At 39.3% G+C, this 17,970-nt stretch overlaps 1 protein-coding gene across 8 annotated transcripts in view; it reads left to right on the forward strand.

The window, feature by feature from the left end:
* Positions 1-17,970, forward strand: part of MAP7 (microtubule associated protein 7) — a 112,651-nt gene that overhangs the window by 83,327 nt on the left and 11,354 nt on the right. For 5 of the 8 annotated variants that reach the window (XM_048075727.2, XM_048075721.2, XM_048075725.2 and 2 more), the window contains 9 exons: positions 1,582-1,695; positions 5,058-5,206; positions 7,606-7,721; positions 8,147-8,424; positions 11,746-11,929; positions 14,109-14,304; positions 15,831-15,932; positions 16,229-16,279; positions 16,377-16,434. In XM_048075727.2, the coding sequence (XP_047931684.2) occupies positions 1,582-1,695; positions 5,058-5,206; positions 7,606-7,721; positions 8,147-8,424; positions 11,746-11,929; positions 14,109-14,304; positions 15,831-15,932; positions 16,229-16,279; positions 16,377-16,434 (1,248 nt within the window). The remainder of the gene's footprint in view (positions 1-1,581; positions 1,696-5,057; positions 5,207-7,605; positions 7,722-8,146; positions 8,425-11,745; positions 11,930-14,108; positions 14,305-15,830; positions 15,933-16,228; positions 16,280-16,376; positions 16,435-17,970) is intronic. The other 3 variants (XM_048075724.2, XM_048075726.2, XM_048075722.2) reach the window with 2 other exon arrangements.

The raw sequence follows: 17,970 nt of genomic DNA on the forward strand, positions 1-17,970 counted from the left end.
TTTTGATTTTTTTTTTCTTCATTGTTAAATTGCAAGTTTAATGATGATGTGTGTGCTGTAATGGAGGTCTCTTTAGTGTATTTTGTGTCTCTGTATAATCTGTACCAACACACAATGGAGCTATTAATCACAGAGCGCTGGCAGTAGTATATTATGTAAGGACACTTATCCAGAGAGCCTGCTGTGTTTGAGAGTACTGTATTTCTCTATTAATGACACTTACTGAGTTAGCAGAATTTAGGGGAGCAGTTTGAGAAGTGAAAAAACAGCACCGAGGGCAGATTAGGCCATTATAATCTCATAGGATGAGATTATCGAGATCAGCCCCTCTTTTCATGGGGCTCTCTGTGGAGTGAAGACAGATTCCAGGTTTATGACTATTAGAAGTGATGAATCTCTCGTGTTAAAAATGCAATTTAGTCTCAGCTTTATTGCAGCCAGTCATGTCAATGAATGTTTTTAGAGACTACACCTCCTAAATTCAAGTTGCAGTTTTCTTGCCATAGACACCAAACTTAGGCCAAGGAATGCTGAGGTGTAAGAAGACATGATTTCACCCACAACACTGAGATTATTGCTATGGCCTAAGCTTAGTATAATGAACTCTGGGAACTAGTTGAATGTTTTGTTTTGTTATGCTAATAATAATAATAATAATACCCTTTATTTATTGCATCAGAATATTGAAGAACCATTCAGTTAAACTGAACAATAATTTATAGGATTCTTTTGGATACTCCTTTCCCATAATCAATGTTTAAATAGTATTATTATTTTTTTTTTATAAGGCAAAGGGAAAATATTGGCAAGCTAAATTTGCATTATGCAGTGGGGGAAAAGCAAGATGAGGGAGTGTTTGCAGCCAGATCAGCATGCATAAAGTGTTTTCAAAACAGACTAACAATGCAAAAAGTTGGGTCTTGTTACTGTTGTAAATCAAAAAATTGTCATTAGGGGGATTTCTCACAGAATTAGTGATCAAATGCGCACCATGTATAGCTGAGATGACTGTAGCTGCTGAGCCTGGTATCTGCAGCTCAGGCACACTGTATCCTTTTGTGATGCTTTGACAAAGCCTCTTTCAATGACACAAATCTGTATATTAATGAAAAACACTCTTTGTTTTTTCTAGGCTGGAAGACTGCAGAAGTTGTTTTAGAAATTGATCTTATTTATTTGTATGTAGTATGTGGAAAGAGTTTGGGACACAAACATCTTTGTCAGAGTCTGTATTTAGGAATGGCAACAGCTCTCCTAATACAGAAGTTATCCTACCATTCTTGATAGTAGGGAATGTGGGATATGTGAAAAATATCAGTATTAACCTGATAACTATTTAGAATAACGTTACAGACAGTAGCACAAAACAAACGTTCAGCACTGTGTTCTATAGGAATTCCTCTACTAAAATGGAATAAGAATAAAATGCAAAACAGAGTGATTGTATGGTTTGGGTCTCTAAAGGACAGTTTAAAGATTTCTGTGGGTATGTAGCAATGAGGTTGCAATACTAATACCTCTGCAACGCGTAGTCATTTGCGGTGTCTGATCTAACATCTTGCTTGTGTGATGCACGTTCAGCTCGCCGTCTGCAGCTCAGTCCATGGGAGAGCAGCATCGTTAGCAGGCTTCTGACGCCCACTCACTCATTCCTGGCCCGAAGTAAAAGCACAGCTGCATTGTCTGGAGATGCAGGTAAACTTCCAAGAGCAGAGACTTCATGTCTCAGCCACTTATTTTTCCAGGTTCCCTGTAGGATGCTGTAAAGTTACCTACCTAATCATGCGTGTACGGTAGCACCCCAGAATGATCTTGAAAAACCTGGACTAGATGGCTTGACAGCATGAAAACTTCTGCTACACTTACTTGTTTGCTATGCCTCTTTCTCTTTCTCCCCCCACCTCTCTCTTAATTTATCTTTTACTTCTTTATCAGGGTAACAAAATAATATAACACACACAGGGAAACAATGTCATGCTGTCAGTGGCTGTTTAAGCATGCTTGCAGTGCTGTAAGGAGTGGTTTCAGCACACCCACTGCTAATGCTGTGAGCTGCTTTCTGCAAAGACGTTTCCTTCTGCAGCAGGGCACTTTCCACAGGGAAACATATTGGACTTGTAGAGTGGTAGGCCCTGGCTGCAGTGGATTTAATGCCATGTAAAGTTAAATGTGCAGGTTTAGTGAGGTTACAGTAATTGTAAAGTTCTCTGCCAACCCCAGAACAGCTCTTTGATATGCCAGAGAGGAAAATTAGCACACAAAAATATGTAAATACTGCAAGGTGATAACTTAGGGCCCAGGCAAAACTGTATTTCAAAGACAACCAGGACATACTGGTTTATTATGTATTTTAGGCACATGACAACTGCCTTTTCTCTTATCACCGGTTGTTTTATGATCATGCACGAGGGATTTTACCATAGCAGGAGTATGTTGCTGCACATGCCGAATGTTTAAGTCTAGGCAAGTCTTTCCTGTTTAATATGGGTAGATCTTTATTTTAATTAAAGGACATAGAAGGTAAGAGGGAATAGAGATCTGCTAAGATTACTTCTAAAGAAGCTTTCACTTAAGAACTCTTATCACTAATTAGGCTACAGTACGTTTCCATGGGGGTAGCGCTGTAGGAGCAAAAATGTGGATGATATTCTTCAAACAGTGGAATTAGCAAGTAGAAATTCCTTTTAGCGCTTCATGTCCTTTAAAGCAACAGCTTGTAAAATGAAAATTTAATGTCATCTACCAAGCAGGATATTGGAAATTCAGCTCTTCGTTAGGGAATAGCTGAGGAAAGTGTCTTGATTTTGTTAATGGTTACTTAACTGAAGCAAGCATGAAGATTTTTCTGTGACTGCTATTGTTTTATACTGAACAATAAGCTCTAAACTGAACAGAATATTGAGAAAGATTGCAAATAGCACAGTCATCAGTTTGAGGTAACTCCCCAGAAATGCCTTGTCTATACTAACTGGAACTGTACCACCCGCAAAAATAATCCATCTTTTCATTGTTTTCCAGGTATTATTCTGTAGGAGCAATAATTGCAGTTCCTTCATGCAGGACACTTCCTGGAGATTAATGATCAGGTGGTGGTAATGGCTCACAGCTGTGCTCTGAGCACTCCACTCATCCCAGTCTATCATTATGCCCTAGAAAATTACCCTGCCCTTTGGCTGTAAAGATGAATTACAGTGAAAAAAAAAATCAAAATCAAATTAAATGTGGATTCATAGCCTTAAAATTGAAGTTGTGAACTATTAGGGACATCCAGCATAAGAGTACATCTGGATCTTTTTTTTAAACAAAACTCCAAAACCAAAATGTTGTTTTTAAATAACTCTCCAAAAGCTCCTCTCTGTATATAATCCTGTTGGTATATCCTGATTCACTGGGAGTGTCTCATATAGCATTGTTTGGCAACCTTGCAAATGAAAACGAACTGCTTGTCTTTCAGCATTAATAATGTCATCCTCTGTGGTAACTTTAGCTAATCAACCTGCAGCAACAGAATTGATTCACAGAGGGTGAAAAATGCATAAATTATAAGCTGTTTAAGTATATGTTTTGCCACTGCCTCCTGTCTGGTTAGATATGCTCAACTGAAAAAAAAAAAAGTGTTTTCTTGTTTTTCAATTTTTATAAGTCAGTCACCTTTTAATACCTCATTAAATGTAAATCGCTATAAATAAGGCAAGCACGAGTGCCCTTGCTATAACATTTACATGAGACTTCCTTTATTCATAACGTTAATCTCTCAATGCGGGAGAATTTGCAGAGTTAGGACTGTTAAGTCCATAAAGTACTGTTAAGTCCATGAGCTCTTCCTGTAACAGCAGCTGTACTGCTGTAAGACTGGAAGAAATACCTGTGTAGAACTGTGTGTTCTTTCAAGCGTGCTCAGAGGTATCTAAAGGCAAGAAATGTTTTCTATTTAGGAAAATGAGGATGTCATTTTTTAATTATTTCTTTTTAAGGGGTGGGGGGTAGAGAAGCTATCCTATAGAAGCTCTACTCTTTTCCCTCAAGTAATATCCTGAATAATAATTATGCTAAGACTATATTAAATGACCAGGAGAGAGACAAACAAACAGACAAATAAAACTTTGCAGCGGTAATATAATTTTCAGGTAAAGCAAGAGAAAGTCTAAGAATACTTCACCGCAAAAAGTTTCCAGTGATTCATTTTGCAGTGTCACATTTCTCTTTGAGACTGTAATCAGAACACCATACACCTAATAATTTGCCATTGGCATTGGTAATAGTCTTTGTCCTTGTGCAAACCAAAGAAAACTGCCTTCCTGGTTACTCTTCCAAGTATTTATTTCCAGGTTGATTTATTGTCTTCAGTCTGCTTTTTGTAACATGTAAAATACTTTGCTGTCAAGAATGTGTTCAAGTTGGCTATTATTGTACCATTATCAAGAAATATTAAAAGTTCTTTTTTAGGCTTCAAATATTCTTAAAAAAGCATTAAAAAAAACACACATCACTTGTTAAAACTTGTAGAAAACAATCGATATCACTGATTTCCCAGATGAAACTGTTTTCTCTTAGTGTGTTTTGATCTTTGTGTGTCTCCTTTTATTATCCTCTACTTCCAAGGCCAATTAATAGGAATTCAATTTTAGTTTGATTGTTTTTTATTCCCAATGTAGTTGAAATTCATGTCAATGCATATCCTAAGCTAATCAATTTCAGACAAGCTGTCTTGTCCAATGCTTTTTCAGAACAACCAGCTGTATAAAAGCTTAACAGAAAAATATTTTCTACTACCCAGTTATGTGGCATACATCTTAATTTATTGAAAAGAAATTATTAGTTTACGAATGGAAAAGTACGTGAGTACATACTAGAATTGTATCATTACTATACATATGGCTAAGCTAAGGTATCAAATTATGGTTCTGATCTGAGAATTAGTCATTCCTCTATTTATTAATACCTTCTTTCTTTTCTCTTTCTCTATTGTTTCTTTTCCTGCTGGCTTTCCTCTGTCAATTCTCCACTGCTCCTCTGTAATTAAAATTAATAATTAACAAAAACAACCAACACCGTAGTTATCCCCATTTGTCCCCGTTCAGCATCTTGCAGCCCCATCAGCCCTCTGTCCTACAAGACCATGAGCTGTAGGAATACAGCAGACCGAGCAAAACTTTTTGCCTCTACTGATGCTGTTGGACGTAGGAGAACACCACATCTTACGGGGGTAAGCATGCCGGTTGTACATAAGTTGGTGTCTCATGCCATAACCACCTGATTCAATTGCTTGCTGGAATAGGAATAGTTATGAATCTGATAATCCACTCTGCAGGCCCCCACAGCCCCCAGTTTGTTCCATTGTTGGTTGGATTTTAACGGCTATATATTACATTATCTGGTGACATAGCCTGATAACACACCAAAGAATCTGCTTGGAAAAAACACCCATGGTTGTAGAGCAGGTACCTCAGCTTCTGATGAGGCACAGAGGCTGTCACACAGTGTTGTCCTTTTCACTTGTGGATTCTCTGACTTTACGACCCAAGCTGGTGTTGCAACTTTCCCCCAGTAGGAATCTTTTTCTCAGCCACCTGTTTTCACAAAGCCTTTAGAACCTCGTATCTTCTGAGGCACCTGCAAATTCATCGGAGCCCCTGGGATAAAGAGAGGAAGGTGTGCACTCACATACATGCGTATACAGAAGCATGCAGAGTGCTCTCACGTTAGCTTTACTTTTTAAGGAGACCAGGCTAATAATTTTTCCTCATTGAAAAGGAGGAGGTTGTTTTAGGAGCGTGGTTTGTAAGCACAGCTTTCCACAGATTCTCTTTTCCTTCTGAATGATTTGGTGGCAGTATTGTGACTGATCTGAACTTCCAGGGAAAATCGTAGCAGTGTTACGCAGGCAGACCAAATTCATGTTGACTGCGCTCCAAGCCAACAGGATGCAGTCAGTTCCATTTAAGATACCATTTGCTGAACCTGGGTAGTTATATTTTTTCTTGTACTCTGCAGCCTGAGTTTTAGAGTATGGTAAGTGTGAAGTCATCTCTGCAAATAATTTGTGTAAGCGGAGCTTGTGTTTTCATTTGGTCTGATGGGCAAAATAGCAGGAGGCAGTGCTGCTATTAATATCCTTGTTGGAAGCAGTGTTAGATGAAAGTAGCATGAATCATAGCCACTATTAATCTTTGAGGCAGATGATAGTCTACTGAAGTTGAGGCTGAGGCATAGCTTTGGGGTATATGTGTAGAGAAATCTCACACTATGTGAAGAGAACATTGTAAACTCCAGGGCTATCAGTTTGGCACCTCTCAGGTCTTTCTCATTGTTTTGTGTTTAAATTAAAAAGAAGGAAGGTTGATACGTTTTGGAGAAGGAGATGATGTAAGAATATTGTTAATACCAAATGACAGAGTTAAAAGCTATTTTCAGTAGCTTGTATGTTATGGAGAACCTTTTATTTTATTGGTAATATTATGTAGGAATTCAGGTTTTTGACTTTATTGAGAAAAAAACTGCTGATGCTGTGTTTTCAGGACCAGTGAGGTAGATCCTATTTAGACAGTTTTTGCTAGTGAGCCAAAAGTTTTTCATCTTAATGCATTTATTCTGGCTGTGTATGCTCTGATGACTTGGGTGGTTATTATCATATTAATCAGTAGAACTCTAGTAAATGATATTGGCAAAGAGCTGGCTAATTACTCGCAAGTAACAACTTCTGGATTGAAGGACCACCTGTTGCTAATATTAAGTGATGTTTTTGGCAATTTAAAATAACTGGTTGTATCCATAACAACCAAAAAAAACCCTCTTGGATTTATGAAGATAAACTGAAGGGTTATGTGCTCATGAAGTTGTTTTCCATCTTTCTTTTCCAGTTGCTAAACTGATTTTCATTTCAGGAGAGAGAAGTGTTACAGAGCTCTCAACTAGTGAGGTTCTAAAGCACTGTGGCTCCAGACATGTTTTTTTTTTTTTTTTTTTTTGAAATAGAGTGATCTTTCATAGTTCTCATCCTGAGATAAGCCATTAGGAAGGAAAAAGATGAAATCACTACCACATATAAAAATCAATGGCAAAAAAAAACATGCTGGCGAATCATCCAAGAAAAAGGAGAACAGGATAACTGTTGTACCGCATTTCAGGGCTGGAGGGCATCTGTGGTGTTGATGTACAACCATGAAAACAAAAAGCTTGTGCTGTATAGGGACTGTGACTAAGTGGGAGTCTGGGGAGTGTTTTTTTTGTTGTTTTTTTTTTTCTTTTCCTCCAAATGAAATCCGGTCTTTATGACAAATAAGACTTTAGAAGCAGTGGAAGGCACTGTGCGGCAAACAGCAAAGATCAAAACTTAAAAGGTAACTTTTTGCCTCTGTAAAAATTAGTGCATTACATATAAAGACAGTAGAGTGCATGATTAAGGATTCTTGTTGTCAATTGCATATTTACTGACAGTGTCAGACTACAGAAGCTTATTAATGAACTTGTCAAACAGGCTGTGGAAACTACTGACTCAGCACTACTTTTTCTCAGCCCCCTAACCCCTCATCCTTAACTGAGTTTGCTTTGCTTTCTTCATGTGAACTCTGGCTTGACTTTGACTTTTTGTTTGCTGAACTACAGACTGACAAAAAAGAAAAGGAGAGAGACCATTTGTCATCTACCTTCTCAGCCAGCTTTAAAGGAGGTCATTTTTCTTCCAACCCCAAAACTAGATCACCAGCTCCCTCTCCAGTTTGGTAAGCCAAGTACATGCTTAGCTGGAGGTTGAGCTATAGGCAGCTCTAATTGTTGTATTAATTACGTTAGCCTCCACAGGAAAATCAATGCAAACTTATTTGGTGGTATAAATGTTTTCTCTCTGCAACAGAAGAAAGATGGTACTGCTTTTAGGAAAAAAAAATGCTGTTGCTTTAAGAAAGGGGAAAAAAGAGGAATGTACTTGTTTTCTTCCTTCTTGGCTGGGTCAGTGCTCACACTTCTGGAGAGTTGCAAAGAGAAGCATTTTGCATGAAAGTTAATCGGTTGCTCCAGGAGTTCTGCTTGATAGCAGAGAAATAGAGAAGTTGTTCTGTATTTAGCTATTGCACTTGTAGAGGTGATATGTAGGTGGTGTCCAGCAGAGCATGTCTCATAGTGATTGTCATTCTTTGCGGTTACACAGGCATGCATCAAAGTCTTTGCCTTCTTTGCCTGGCACACCCAAGCAGGTAACTTCACCTGGTTCCTCCAAAGTGTCCTCTGCTCAGGCACGTCCTCCTTCTCCTGGCAATATCCGGCCTGTCAAAAAAGAGGTCAAACCTGAGAGTGAGAAGAAAAGACCAGAAAAGGAAGATGAAAAGGTCACTGAAGAGAGGACAGAAGAGAGTAAAGGAACGTCAGCAGGTGCTGAAGAATCTGCAAATCAGGAAGAGATTGCTGTCCAGGCAGATGTTGGTCAAGGTAAGGAGAGATTCCCCTTTAGATTAAGGAATGCCTGAGCATCTTTTATGTTCTTTTCTCACTTTCTCTGAAAGTAGCTTTAAATAGTTTTCTATCAAGTGTTAATCTAAATTCTTCAGAAGGTTCCTGCAGGTGTATGTTCATTATGAGAGAAGTGTAAGCAGGCTGACGCCTTTGTGTTTGTAACAGCTGGAACAACAGGCAGATCTGCCTCGCACAGGGTGGTTTCACATCCCTCTTCTCTGACCTTTTGGACCAGGACTTTGTCCCTCACATCATAATGCAGTTTCTCAAACTCTGAAGTAGAAGAGCAATGGTCTGAAAACTAACAGTACAGGAAGCTGTCACATAAGGGTGGTGTGCATGGTGAGAATGCCCCAGCTCTGCTAGGCACTCAGTACAGTGGTACTGATGGCATTAAACTGTACCAGCTTACCTGTAATATTGAAAGAGTACTGCACCATGGGGAAGATTGGCAGGATAAAGTGGAATGCAGAGGAGAACAGAGAGAGGAGCAAATAGGAGCATGCAAAATTTCTCAGGGAAAAAGTTATTAAAAAAAAAAAAAGCAACGCACCTACAAACCCTGAAAAACAGCAAGGCAGAAAAAAAAAAAGTAGATACAAACTAAAATAATAATCATAGAGTGTATGAAGGGGAAAAGGTAAATCTTAAATTGAAAAATGTAGGTCTGTTCTAGCAGACATTTTAGACCATTGTAAATATGGTATAAACTGTCTCAAGGATGGGATAGAATGGCCATTGTGACCACTGTGATTCCCAGGATGGGTTACCTGGGGTCTTAATTTAAAGTTCATAGATTCCCTTGTGATTGTCCTTGTGAAAACAGCTTGAAGTATTAGTACTCCTGTATTTAACTGCAGGGTGCATAGTTATGTGTTGATCTTCTGCAAGAAAACCTGTTGTGAATTGATTTGTTTTGTTTTAATAAGTTCTGTTACAGTAGTTGCAGTCTGATGCCTAGGTCCTACCACACAAGGTACAATCCCACAAACAGCATACAGTATGGATGCAAATAATAAATGGATCTATTGGTAACGGGCGTGTAAAGAAGGTATAAGATAATTGGGATGATGGTGTGGGCTTTCACTGCTTTTCTGACAGCCTTTTCGTAATATCACAGAAAAGGAAAACATTTCCCTTTCAAAGTACTTCAGAGATACTGCTAAGGTAACTTTGCAAATGTTTACAGGCAGTACTTTCCAAAGTCCAAAGTACAGACCAGAGAAACATGGCGATGCTTGATCGCCTGCTTAGCTCAGGAGGAAGAGAGGCTCAACTTCACTGCAGTCAGCCAATATTTGAGTTAGTGAAAAGGTTACTTACTATGGAAATAGGTTATCTGTGATAAAGGGATTCGAAAGTCAAGTAGTTTGCATTCACAGCAGAGAAACAGGTAGTGGAGAGGGGCAGAAGAGAAGTGGCAAGCAGCATTTCAAATTGGATGTATTTTATCAAAATCAGAGGACCAGATCACAAGTGGCTGGGACCAAAGACTGAGACGTCAGGCTAAGTATTTTACATCTGAGGCTAGAGGACAGGCCTTGTACTGCAGGGGGAGGCCCAGACTGCCAAAACAGCCTGGTTGAATCCAAGAATCTAGAGGGGAGCAAATGCAGCATTTGTGTCTAGAGTGACATTGCTGATGTCTCCTACATCTGAGCTGCAGGTGAAAAAGAGCTGATTTCAGCCTTCAGCTTGAACTGCCCCTTAATCTATCTGGCTCAGATACCTGCTGGATGGGTAGACACAGGAGCCTGGAGGTCAGCAGGTAATGATCACTAATGGAGCTGTTCAAGTTTTTGCAGTCAAGTCTCATGATTTTACCAATTCCATTATAGTTTTAATGGTATTTTGGGTGTGCCTTTGCAAGCTGTCATCATCCTTTCTGTCAGCAGGCCAGGTGCGCACTGAATGAGCTACTTGTTACGCTGCCAGCTGCATCACCTGAGGGAAGAAGTGAACCCCAGGCAGTGCAAAGCTGTGCTCCCTTCAGGAGTGACAGCCCAGCCTTGGTCCATGTTAGTAAAATAAAAACGACCGAGGTGCAGGATCTCTGTTATTTTTTCTGTTAAACTATTACAAGTAGTCTCTGGCATGTTTCTGGTCTAGGTTGTAACTGCAACCCCACGTTTTCTTCTGTCCCCAAGGCTACTAAGAGTGTAGCTTTAAGGGACTCCCAAGATTTAGGAGTGACAGGTTACTTACTTTTTTTTTTTTATCTGACCATCCCAGGGTTTTCTGAGTTCCACACTTTACCCTGGGGGTTAACCTCCAAACCAGCTCTGTTCCCTAAGGGTGGACTGAATGCCTGCTTTGGCAGTGGGAGGCTAAACTGTGCCACTTCACCTCAGGGCTAGGGAAGATGCGATGCCCTGGTACTCTTCAAATGGTGTCATGGTGTGCCCATAGCCTTTGAATTCAAGATGAAGGCCCAAAAGTAGTTATAAAAAGACATGCCTATATTGTACTTGATAACAGAAGACAGAAGAGAATTCAGTAGGTGAGAGCACTGAACACACAGAAAGCAGCTGAATTTGTGTTTGTGTATAATGAGATGTAGGAGGGCGTCAGAGAGGAAACCCCTATTGGAAGTTGTTGGTGAGGTAAGAAAAATAACATTCTGAAGAGTGGTTAAAAATGTAGATCTGTTATCTCCTTGTCATTCCTGATGACTTACTTCACATGTATCTTTACCTTGCCAGTTCAAACGCTTCCTGATAGATTTTTGTCTGCACTGCCAAATATGATTACCCTGAGAGTGCTTTCTGCAGGTAGCTTGTGTGTTGTTAATGGTTCTAGAGAAAATGTGTAGTTTAGGTGCTCTGTATCTGTGCTAGAAAATGACAGGCAAACTTGCAGAAATGTGAACAGTGTTTAACTTGAGAAAAATCTGTAACACCTTCTCTACCAGGTGGCTAAAGGCGGCTAAAGCTGGTCCTGGTTAAAGAATTAATACAAAGGCAGGTGCTTGCCTCACCACTGCAAAAATAATCAACCTTTTTTTTCTTCTGATGACAAAGTTAGCTTAACCTTTCAACTGAAGCTGCTTTCACATGTCCTGTAAAAATGTACTTCCCTTAAGAAATAGGTATCCTTAGCATCTAGAAATTTCTTTCTCCTCTGAATCATTTGTAAAACCATGTAAGCTTGAAAATACTTTACAATCAATTTTGAAACTATTTTCTGTTCCCTTCAAGAGGGCTGTGTATGTGCATGTGAAGTGTGTATGTGTGTGAAAAGTGTGTCATCTTGGCTACCGTGTCTATGCAAACCAGCTTTCCGTCCCATCTATTTCAGCAGCCAGCCCATCCCTACCTCCTGCTCCACCAGCCCTTTCTCCACCGCCAGCCCCCACGAAGACCTCTGCAGGTACAACTGATCCTGAAGAAGCAACGAGGCTGCTGTCTGAGAAGAGGCGCCTTGCCCGTGAGCAGCGGGAACGGGAGGAGCAAGAGAGGAGGGAGAGAGAAGAGCTTGAAAGGTGATCCTAGACCTCTGCAGTGGAGAAGAAATGTTTTTAGCAGCTTCCTAGCAGCTGCTTGTGTATATTTTGTTGTTATATTGTAATATATTAAGCACAGTACTGAACAGCAGGAGACACAAGTTGCTCCCCCAAAAGAACTGTTTTCTGTTGAATTTTTTCATAGGAGCAATATACACCTAAGCAGATCTGTAAGGTGAAAACCTATCCCAGATAGATATGTATTTTATTGGCAGTTTAAAATAGGACAGCAGTAGAGAGCAGATCCTCAGTGTAGTGGTTCATTGTTTCCCCAGAGATTAACAAAGCTATACTTGTTTATTCCAACAAGGGAACTCTGCTTGGCTGTTGTCAACTTCGTGAGAGTGACAATTTCCCTTTGAGCCCTAAAATCTCTGCCATGGATGGTGTTTAGATGTCTAACATCTGTGACTTAAGGCTTTCTGTTTTCTAATTTAAAATCAGGACACCCAACAGTTTTGGGGATAAGTGATGTGGTGTCTCATTTTCTACCAGCAAATGAGCAGCCCACTTGGATGCTTGTGACCATGGGTATACCACAACACAAGCTGAGCACATTTTTAGAGGGATGCCATGCCTCTGGAATTTGTTGGGTTCCTTAAGAGCATTGCTGAATGCAGGAACAAGGCAAAGTCAGTTAAAATAGACTGGATTCCCAAAAGGCTCACGACGCTGTCCCTCTCAAAAGAAAATAAGCTGTTGTGGTGTAAAAGTAATATGGTGAACAAACACTAAGTCTAAAAGATAGAAAACAAAAAGTAAAGAATAATCATCTTTCTCAGTGAAAGGAGTTTTCACTGTCTATTCTATTCAGTGCCTTCATAAATGAACCTGAAAGGACTTGTTGCCAATGAGATAATGCTGGTCTGTTGTGAGATGAAAGCCAGTCATGAAGAGTTTCAAGTATATCTTTCATTGCTTGCATAAAGGAATGCATAGAAGGAAATAATTATTGCTTATGTGGTGGTGGTCTCTGGGCTAAATTATTTCTCATGGAAGAGATCTTGTTTGGAGATGAGTATACAAAAGTATCAGATGAGTCATGGTCAAGAAAATACGTGAACTGTTGTGAATTACTAGAGAAGGATAACAAAATAGAAAATGTTATTATGAACTATTCCTGGTGAATCCCCCTCTTGAATTTTATATTCTTGAGAGAGTAAAACTAGAAAAATAAGTAAAAGACATCGAGGATGATTAGAAGTATAGAACTGCTCCCATATGGAAGTATAAAACAGCTCTGAAGGAATGGCTTGAAGCTGCATCAGGGGAGGTTCAGTTTGGACATTAGAAAAAGGTTCTTCACTGAAAGGGTGGTTGGGCACTGGAACGGGCTCTTCAGGTCACAGCACCAAGCCTCCCAGAGTTCAGGAAGTGTTTGGGCAATGCTCTCAGAAATACAGTTTAATATTTGGGTGGTCCTGTGTGGAGCCAGGAGTTGGACTCCATGATCCTTGTGGGTCCCTTCCAACTCGGGATATTCTGTGATTCTGTGGGGATTCTCATAGATTATATCCACACCTAAACAGGTGAGGATTCTTCAACTGGGAAGACCACCTGTCCTCTGCTTCCAAGTGGAGATATAAGTTACAAAGTCCAGAATAGTTTGGTATAACATCAAAGGGGAAGGGGAAAAATTGTTTTTTCCCATAATTGGAGCCAGGATGGGGAGGGTTTCAAATGAGATTAGGAGGTAACATGCTCAAAAATTAGCAAGGTTAGAGAGTTTTTATTTAAATTCAAGAGTCATTGCTGCAACATAAGTTGGGTGCTGAAAAAGTACGCTATTTCACAATATGATTAAATGAAAAAACAGGAGGAAGTGTCTTTCAAGATGCATGTAAGTCAATAGTACTGCTTCTGAATCAGAAAGTACCTGAGCCATGGATCAGCGGAAGCCCGGCATATGCCAGAGAAATAATGGTGTTGCCTTGCAAAGTTTTTATGTTGTTCCAGTGGGCTTCACCTTTGGCACCTGGAGGAAGCAGAACAGATGGTTTAGCCTGACCCACTTTGGGTGTTTTGTTGTTCTCATGAGTGAAACAGCAGCGCAGCCTTCATCCAGCTGTGATGCAGTGCTGGTGTCTTGGGCTAGGACACTGCTTTTTTCTTTCTTTCTTGCCTTTTTCTTTTCCTTATACTTGTTTCATCATTGCAGGCAAAAGAAGGAGGAGCTGTCCCAGAGGATAGCTGAAGAAAGAGCTCGTCGAGAAGAAGAAGAAGCTCGCAGACAGGAAGCAGAAAGGAAACGAAAGGATGCAGAGGAGGAGCGGGAAAAGGAGGAACGGCTGCGCCGACAGGCAGAAGAGAGAGAACAGAAGGAGAGAGAAGAGATGGAGCGTATTCAGAAACAAGTATGCTCCCCTTCTGGAATTTCTGTGCCAGTCTGGTTGGCAATAGAGGAAATGCAGCAACACTTCTTGAGCAGTACCTCAAGGAGGGATATCTAAAATTTATATGCTATATAGGGTTAATGGGATTGTGGCTGACTTCGTTTCATGGAGTGACTCAAAGAGTAAAGATGTAGTTTCTTGACAGAAACATGTGGTAGGGAGTTATTTTTTTCTTGTAGAACTTAGTTATTTTAGGACAAATCCTTTCACAATACTGATAAAATTTGATAAAAAACACTGTAGAGTTGTACTGGGGGAATTTAATGAATGGTGGTGTACCAGAGAACTATTTGCCCATACAGTTACAGAAAGTCTAGAGGCCAAGATAACTAAATATTCAATGCTGAAAACATAACACTGCTGATTTCTAATCCTGTGTGCAATATTGCTTTTGGAGGGCTAGCAGGAAAGGGTAGGTTTTCATCACTTTACTCAAGCCAAGGAGCACCTTTTACCTGGCGTATTTCTGCTGACGTCAGTACAGCTACTCAGAAGACATGAGAGTTAAATGAATCAAAAGACAGTTTTTCAATGTGCTTTCATTTCTTTTATGATGGGCATAATGATGTTTTACTTGCTTTTGGGGAGGGGTCATGGTAAGGGTTTTGAATAGGATTCTTTTCTTTTCACATGCTCTTCTACTTTTTGCAAATTCCTTTTCTCCCCCCAAAAGTTCAGCTCTTCAGTCTGCCTCATAAACACTAAGTTTCTTCTTCTGGTGCATAATTAAATGTATGCCTCTGAAAAGGAAATATTTTAAGGATTGTGTTAAAGTGAACATAGCTTAAAAACAAGTTTTCATTTTCAGAAGATTTGTAATGCTTCTTTGAAATGTTAAATTGAGGTACATCCACAATGTAGCACTCAGAAATACAGGATGACCGAGTTTTTCTGAATGATACAGCCTTAACTAATGAACCGTTGTAGGAGTTCCATCCTACAACACTGCAGCATACGTGGAGCAAAGCCTTTCAGCAGTATATTCCAGTGAAGTTTCACATGTAGTTTAAAAAAAAAAAAGGCGGGAATGGGAAGTTTATGCAAATGTACCTGTGGTGGTTTGTTCTTGGTCTCATTAAGCAATGTCTCTGTTGGACAAATAAAGCATTCTACTTCTTTTGTTTGACTTCCAAAAACATCCAGCACTCAATACATGAATCTCTTGAATGCTTTCCTGGCTGCTGTTCTAATGCTGAAGGTTAGGAAATGTGTTTGTCATCTTATCTGCTGTCAGTACATACCACACAGAACAGGCACACAACCAAATAAGGTGTCCAGTATCTAATTATTCATCTCTTCTTCTTATGTAAATCATGGAGATCAATCAAGAAATGTACAATTCAGCTTGAAAAGGTTGTTGGCAACTTTTAAACCCCAATAGTGTTTTTCCAGGGCATTGTAGATACATATAGATGAGCAGCTGTCAATGTTATTCTGTCCTTAAAAAATAAATTTTTCCCTGCTTCTTTGTCTTACTGTCAACTCAGAAAGAAGAGGAAGCTCGCCTACGGGAAGAGGCAGAGCGGATTCGGTTAGAACGTGAAAAGCATTTCCAAAGAGAAGAGCAAGAGCGCTTGGAAAGGAAGAAGGTAACAGTACATGCTGAGAAACTGTAATTCATCTTGTCTTAGCAGTTCGCTTCCACCTCAGCTGTAGAAAGTTACTTATGATATTAATGTGCCCTCAGAAAAGCTGAGGTCCTCTTCTGTGTAGCCTGACGTGAAAGTGAAGAGAATATTGCCAACAGTAATAAATAATTTATCTTTTTGCAAATGCAATTTTATTAAACACAACTTTGATAAATGACAGGCAGTTATGGTTTGGGAGGGGTAATTTTAAAGTACTGCCAGCAAACATTATTTTACTCCTTTACGTGTTTTTGCAGAGGCTTGAGGAGATCATGAAGAGAACTAGGCGTGTAGAAGCTGTAGATAAGGTCAGTGCTGCTAACTTGACATACGTAAATATTGGGCACATTTCAATTTTTCCCTCTAGTGCCATTTTAAATTTACAAAGCTGTGCTTCCTTTGTAGAAACCCAATGACCAGCAAAATGGACACATATCAAAAGCAAATATTACTGGAGAAGCAGGTATTGTACTCAACTGTGCCCTGAGCACAGCAGGTGAATAAATACCTATTAAGCACAATGACTTGAGATACAGTTCTGAAACTTGGCACACTCATTTGTGGTGAAGAAAACCATTAAAAGAGTATATCTGAAGTCTTAGCAAACATTAATGAGTTAATCTTTCTGTATGGGTAGTTAGCCATTACTAAATGAGTCAACTGTTTCAGCAACTTCGTTACATTGGTGTTTGACAAGAGGGAGTTGTTTACCAAGCTTAATAATTTGTAAAGTAAAAAGAAACAAGTTGACCAAGTTAGCTTTGATAAAATCACTGATTTTTCAGATTCTTTTGCATAGTATTAGAAACGCGATCAGTCATCAAATATTGTTCATAACCCTAAACATTCCCCTGTGATGTCTGTCTTCCACAGTCTTTAGTCACTTGGTCTTAATTTCTATTTCTTTTCTTTCAAAATTCAGCGCTTACGAAACCTTCGAGTCTCCCTGTCATACCCACACTCTTAGTCTTTCCTTCTCTTCTGTTGCGTCTGTTTTTGTGTGTGTCCCAGGTCTTTTTAGGTAAAGTTTTAGATGAAACTTTAATACTCACAATAAAAGAAGCAAAATAAAATTTAGTTTATATTCAACAATAAGCAAGTATGAATTAGCAGAACTGAAATATACTGAAGCCAATCTATCAAATAGCTTCTCTTATTGTAGCATAACATACTAAATGACGATAATCTTTATTTCTCTTTAGTATTCATGTTGAGTAACAGACAGGACAAATAAAAGCACTGGCTGCTGGTACTGCTTTTTTGCTTGATGCTTAAAGTGAACACACTAATTAGCACTGCCAGGACACCTTTTGACACAGATTTCATTATGTGTATTTGGTAGTAATTTGTTTACATGTTATCCTTGTAAATAAAAAACAGTTTGGAAACTGCTAATACAGAATGCGTCTGGAATGCCATCTGTTGCTGCAGGCACTGCTGAAGTTGCTAGAAACCATTTAAATAATTCTTGAAAGGAAAAACGGCTCTGTAACCTGTGGCTAGTGCTTTCCTTCCAGAAGCAGAAAACAATTAGTCGTTTCTCTAAGGCAGAGGAGAATGTGGATCTCCGTTTCCCTAGTGCCAAGGGAAAGCTGGAATCATTCAGTAACTGGATAAACAGAAAACTGCTCTCACCCTCAGGGATGCTCTACTGTTTGGCTTTGCTTTATCTAGATTTGCTATTGAGTTAAATATACAAATTAATGGACATATTTCAGCCAACTCTAACTTTCCATATTACATTCTTGTAATATGTACATTCATCTACTTTTTCTGACCATATGCAAATTGTGATTTTTTTCTCTTTTACTAGTCTTACTGTTTGGACAAAACATAAGGAAACCTTTATAGGACTGGCCAAATCACACAATGAAACAAAATCTGTCACCTTTTTGTCATTTACTTGACCTCTGCTTCAAAACAGGAGATAATTCTGCCATCCCAAAAATGAAAAAAGTCTTCTTTTTAAATGTCAAAACCAATGTAAATTCCTCTTGGT

Source organism: Anser cygnoides, chromosome 3, assembly GCF_040182565.1.
Source record: "Anser cygnoides isolate HZ-2024a breed goose chromosome 3, Taihu_goose_T2T_genome, whole genome shotgun sequence".
Taxonomy (NCBI): Eukaryota; Metazoa; Chordata; class Aves; order Anseriformes; family Anatidae; genus Anser; species Anser cygnoides.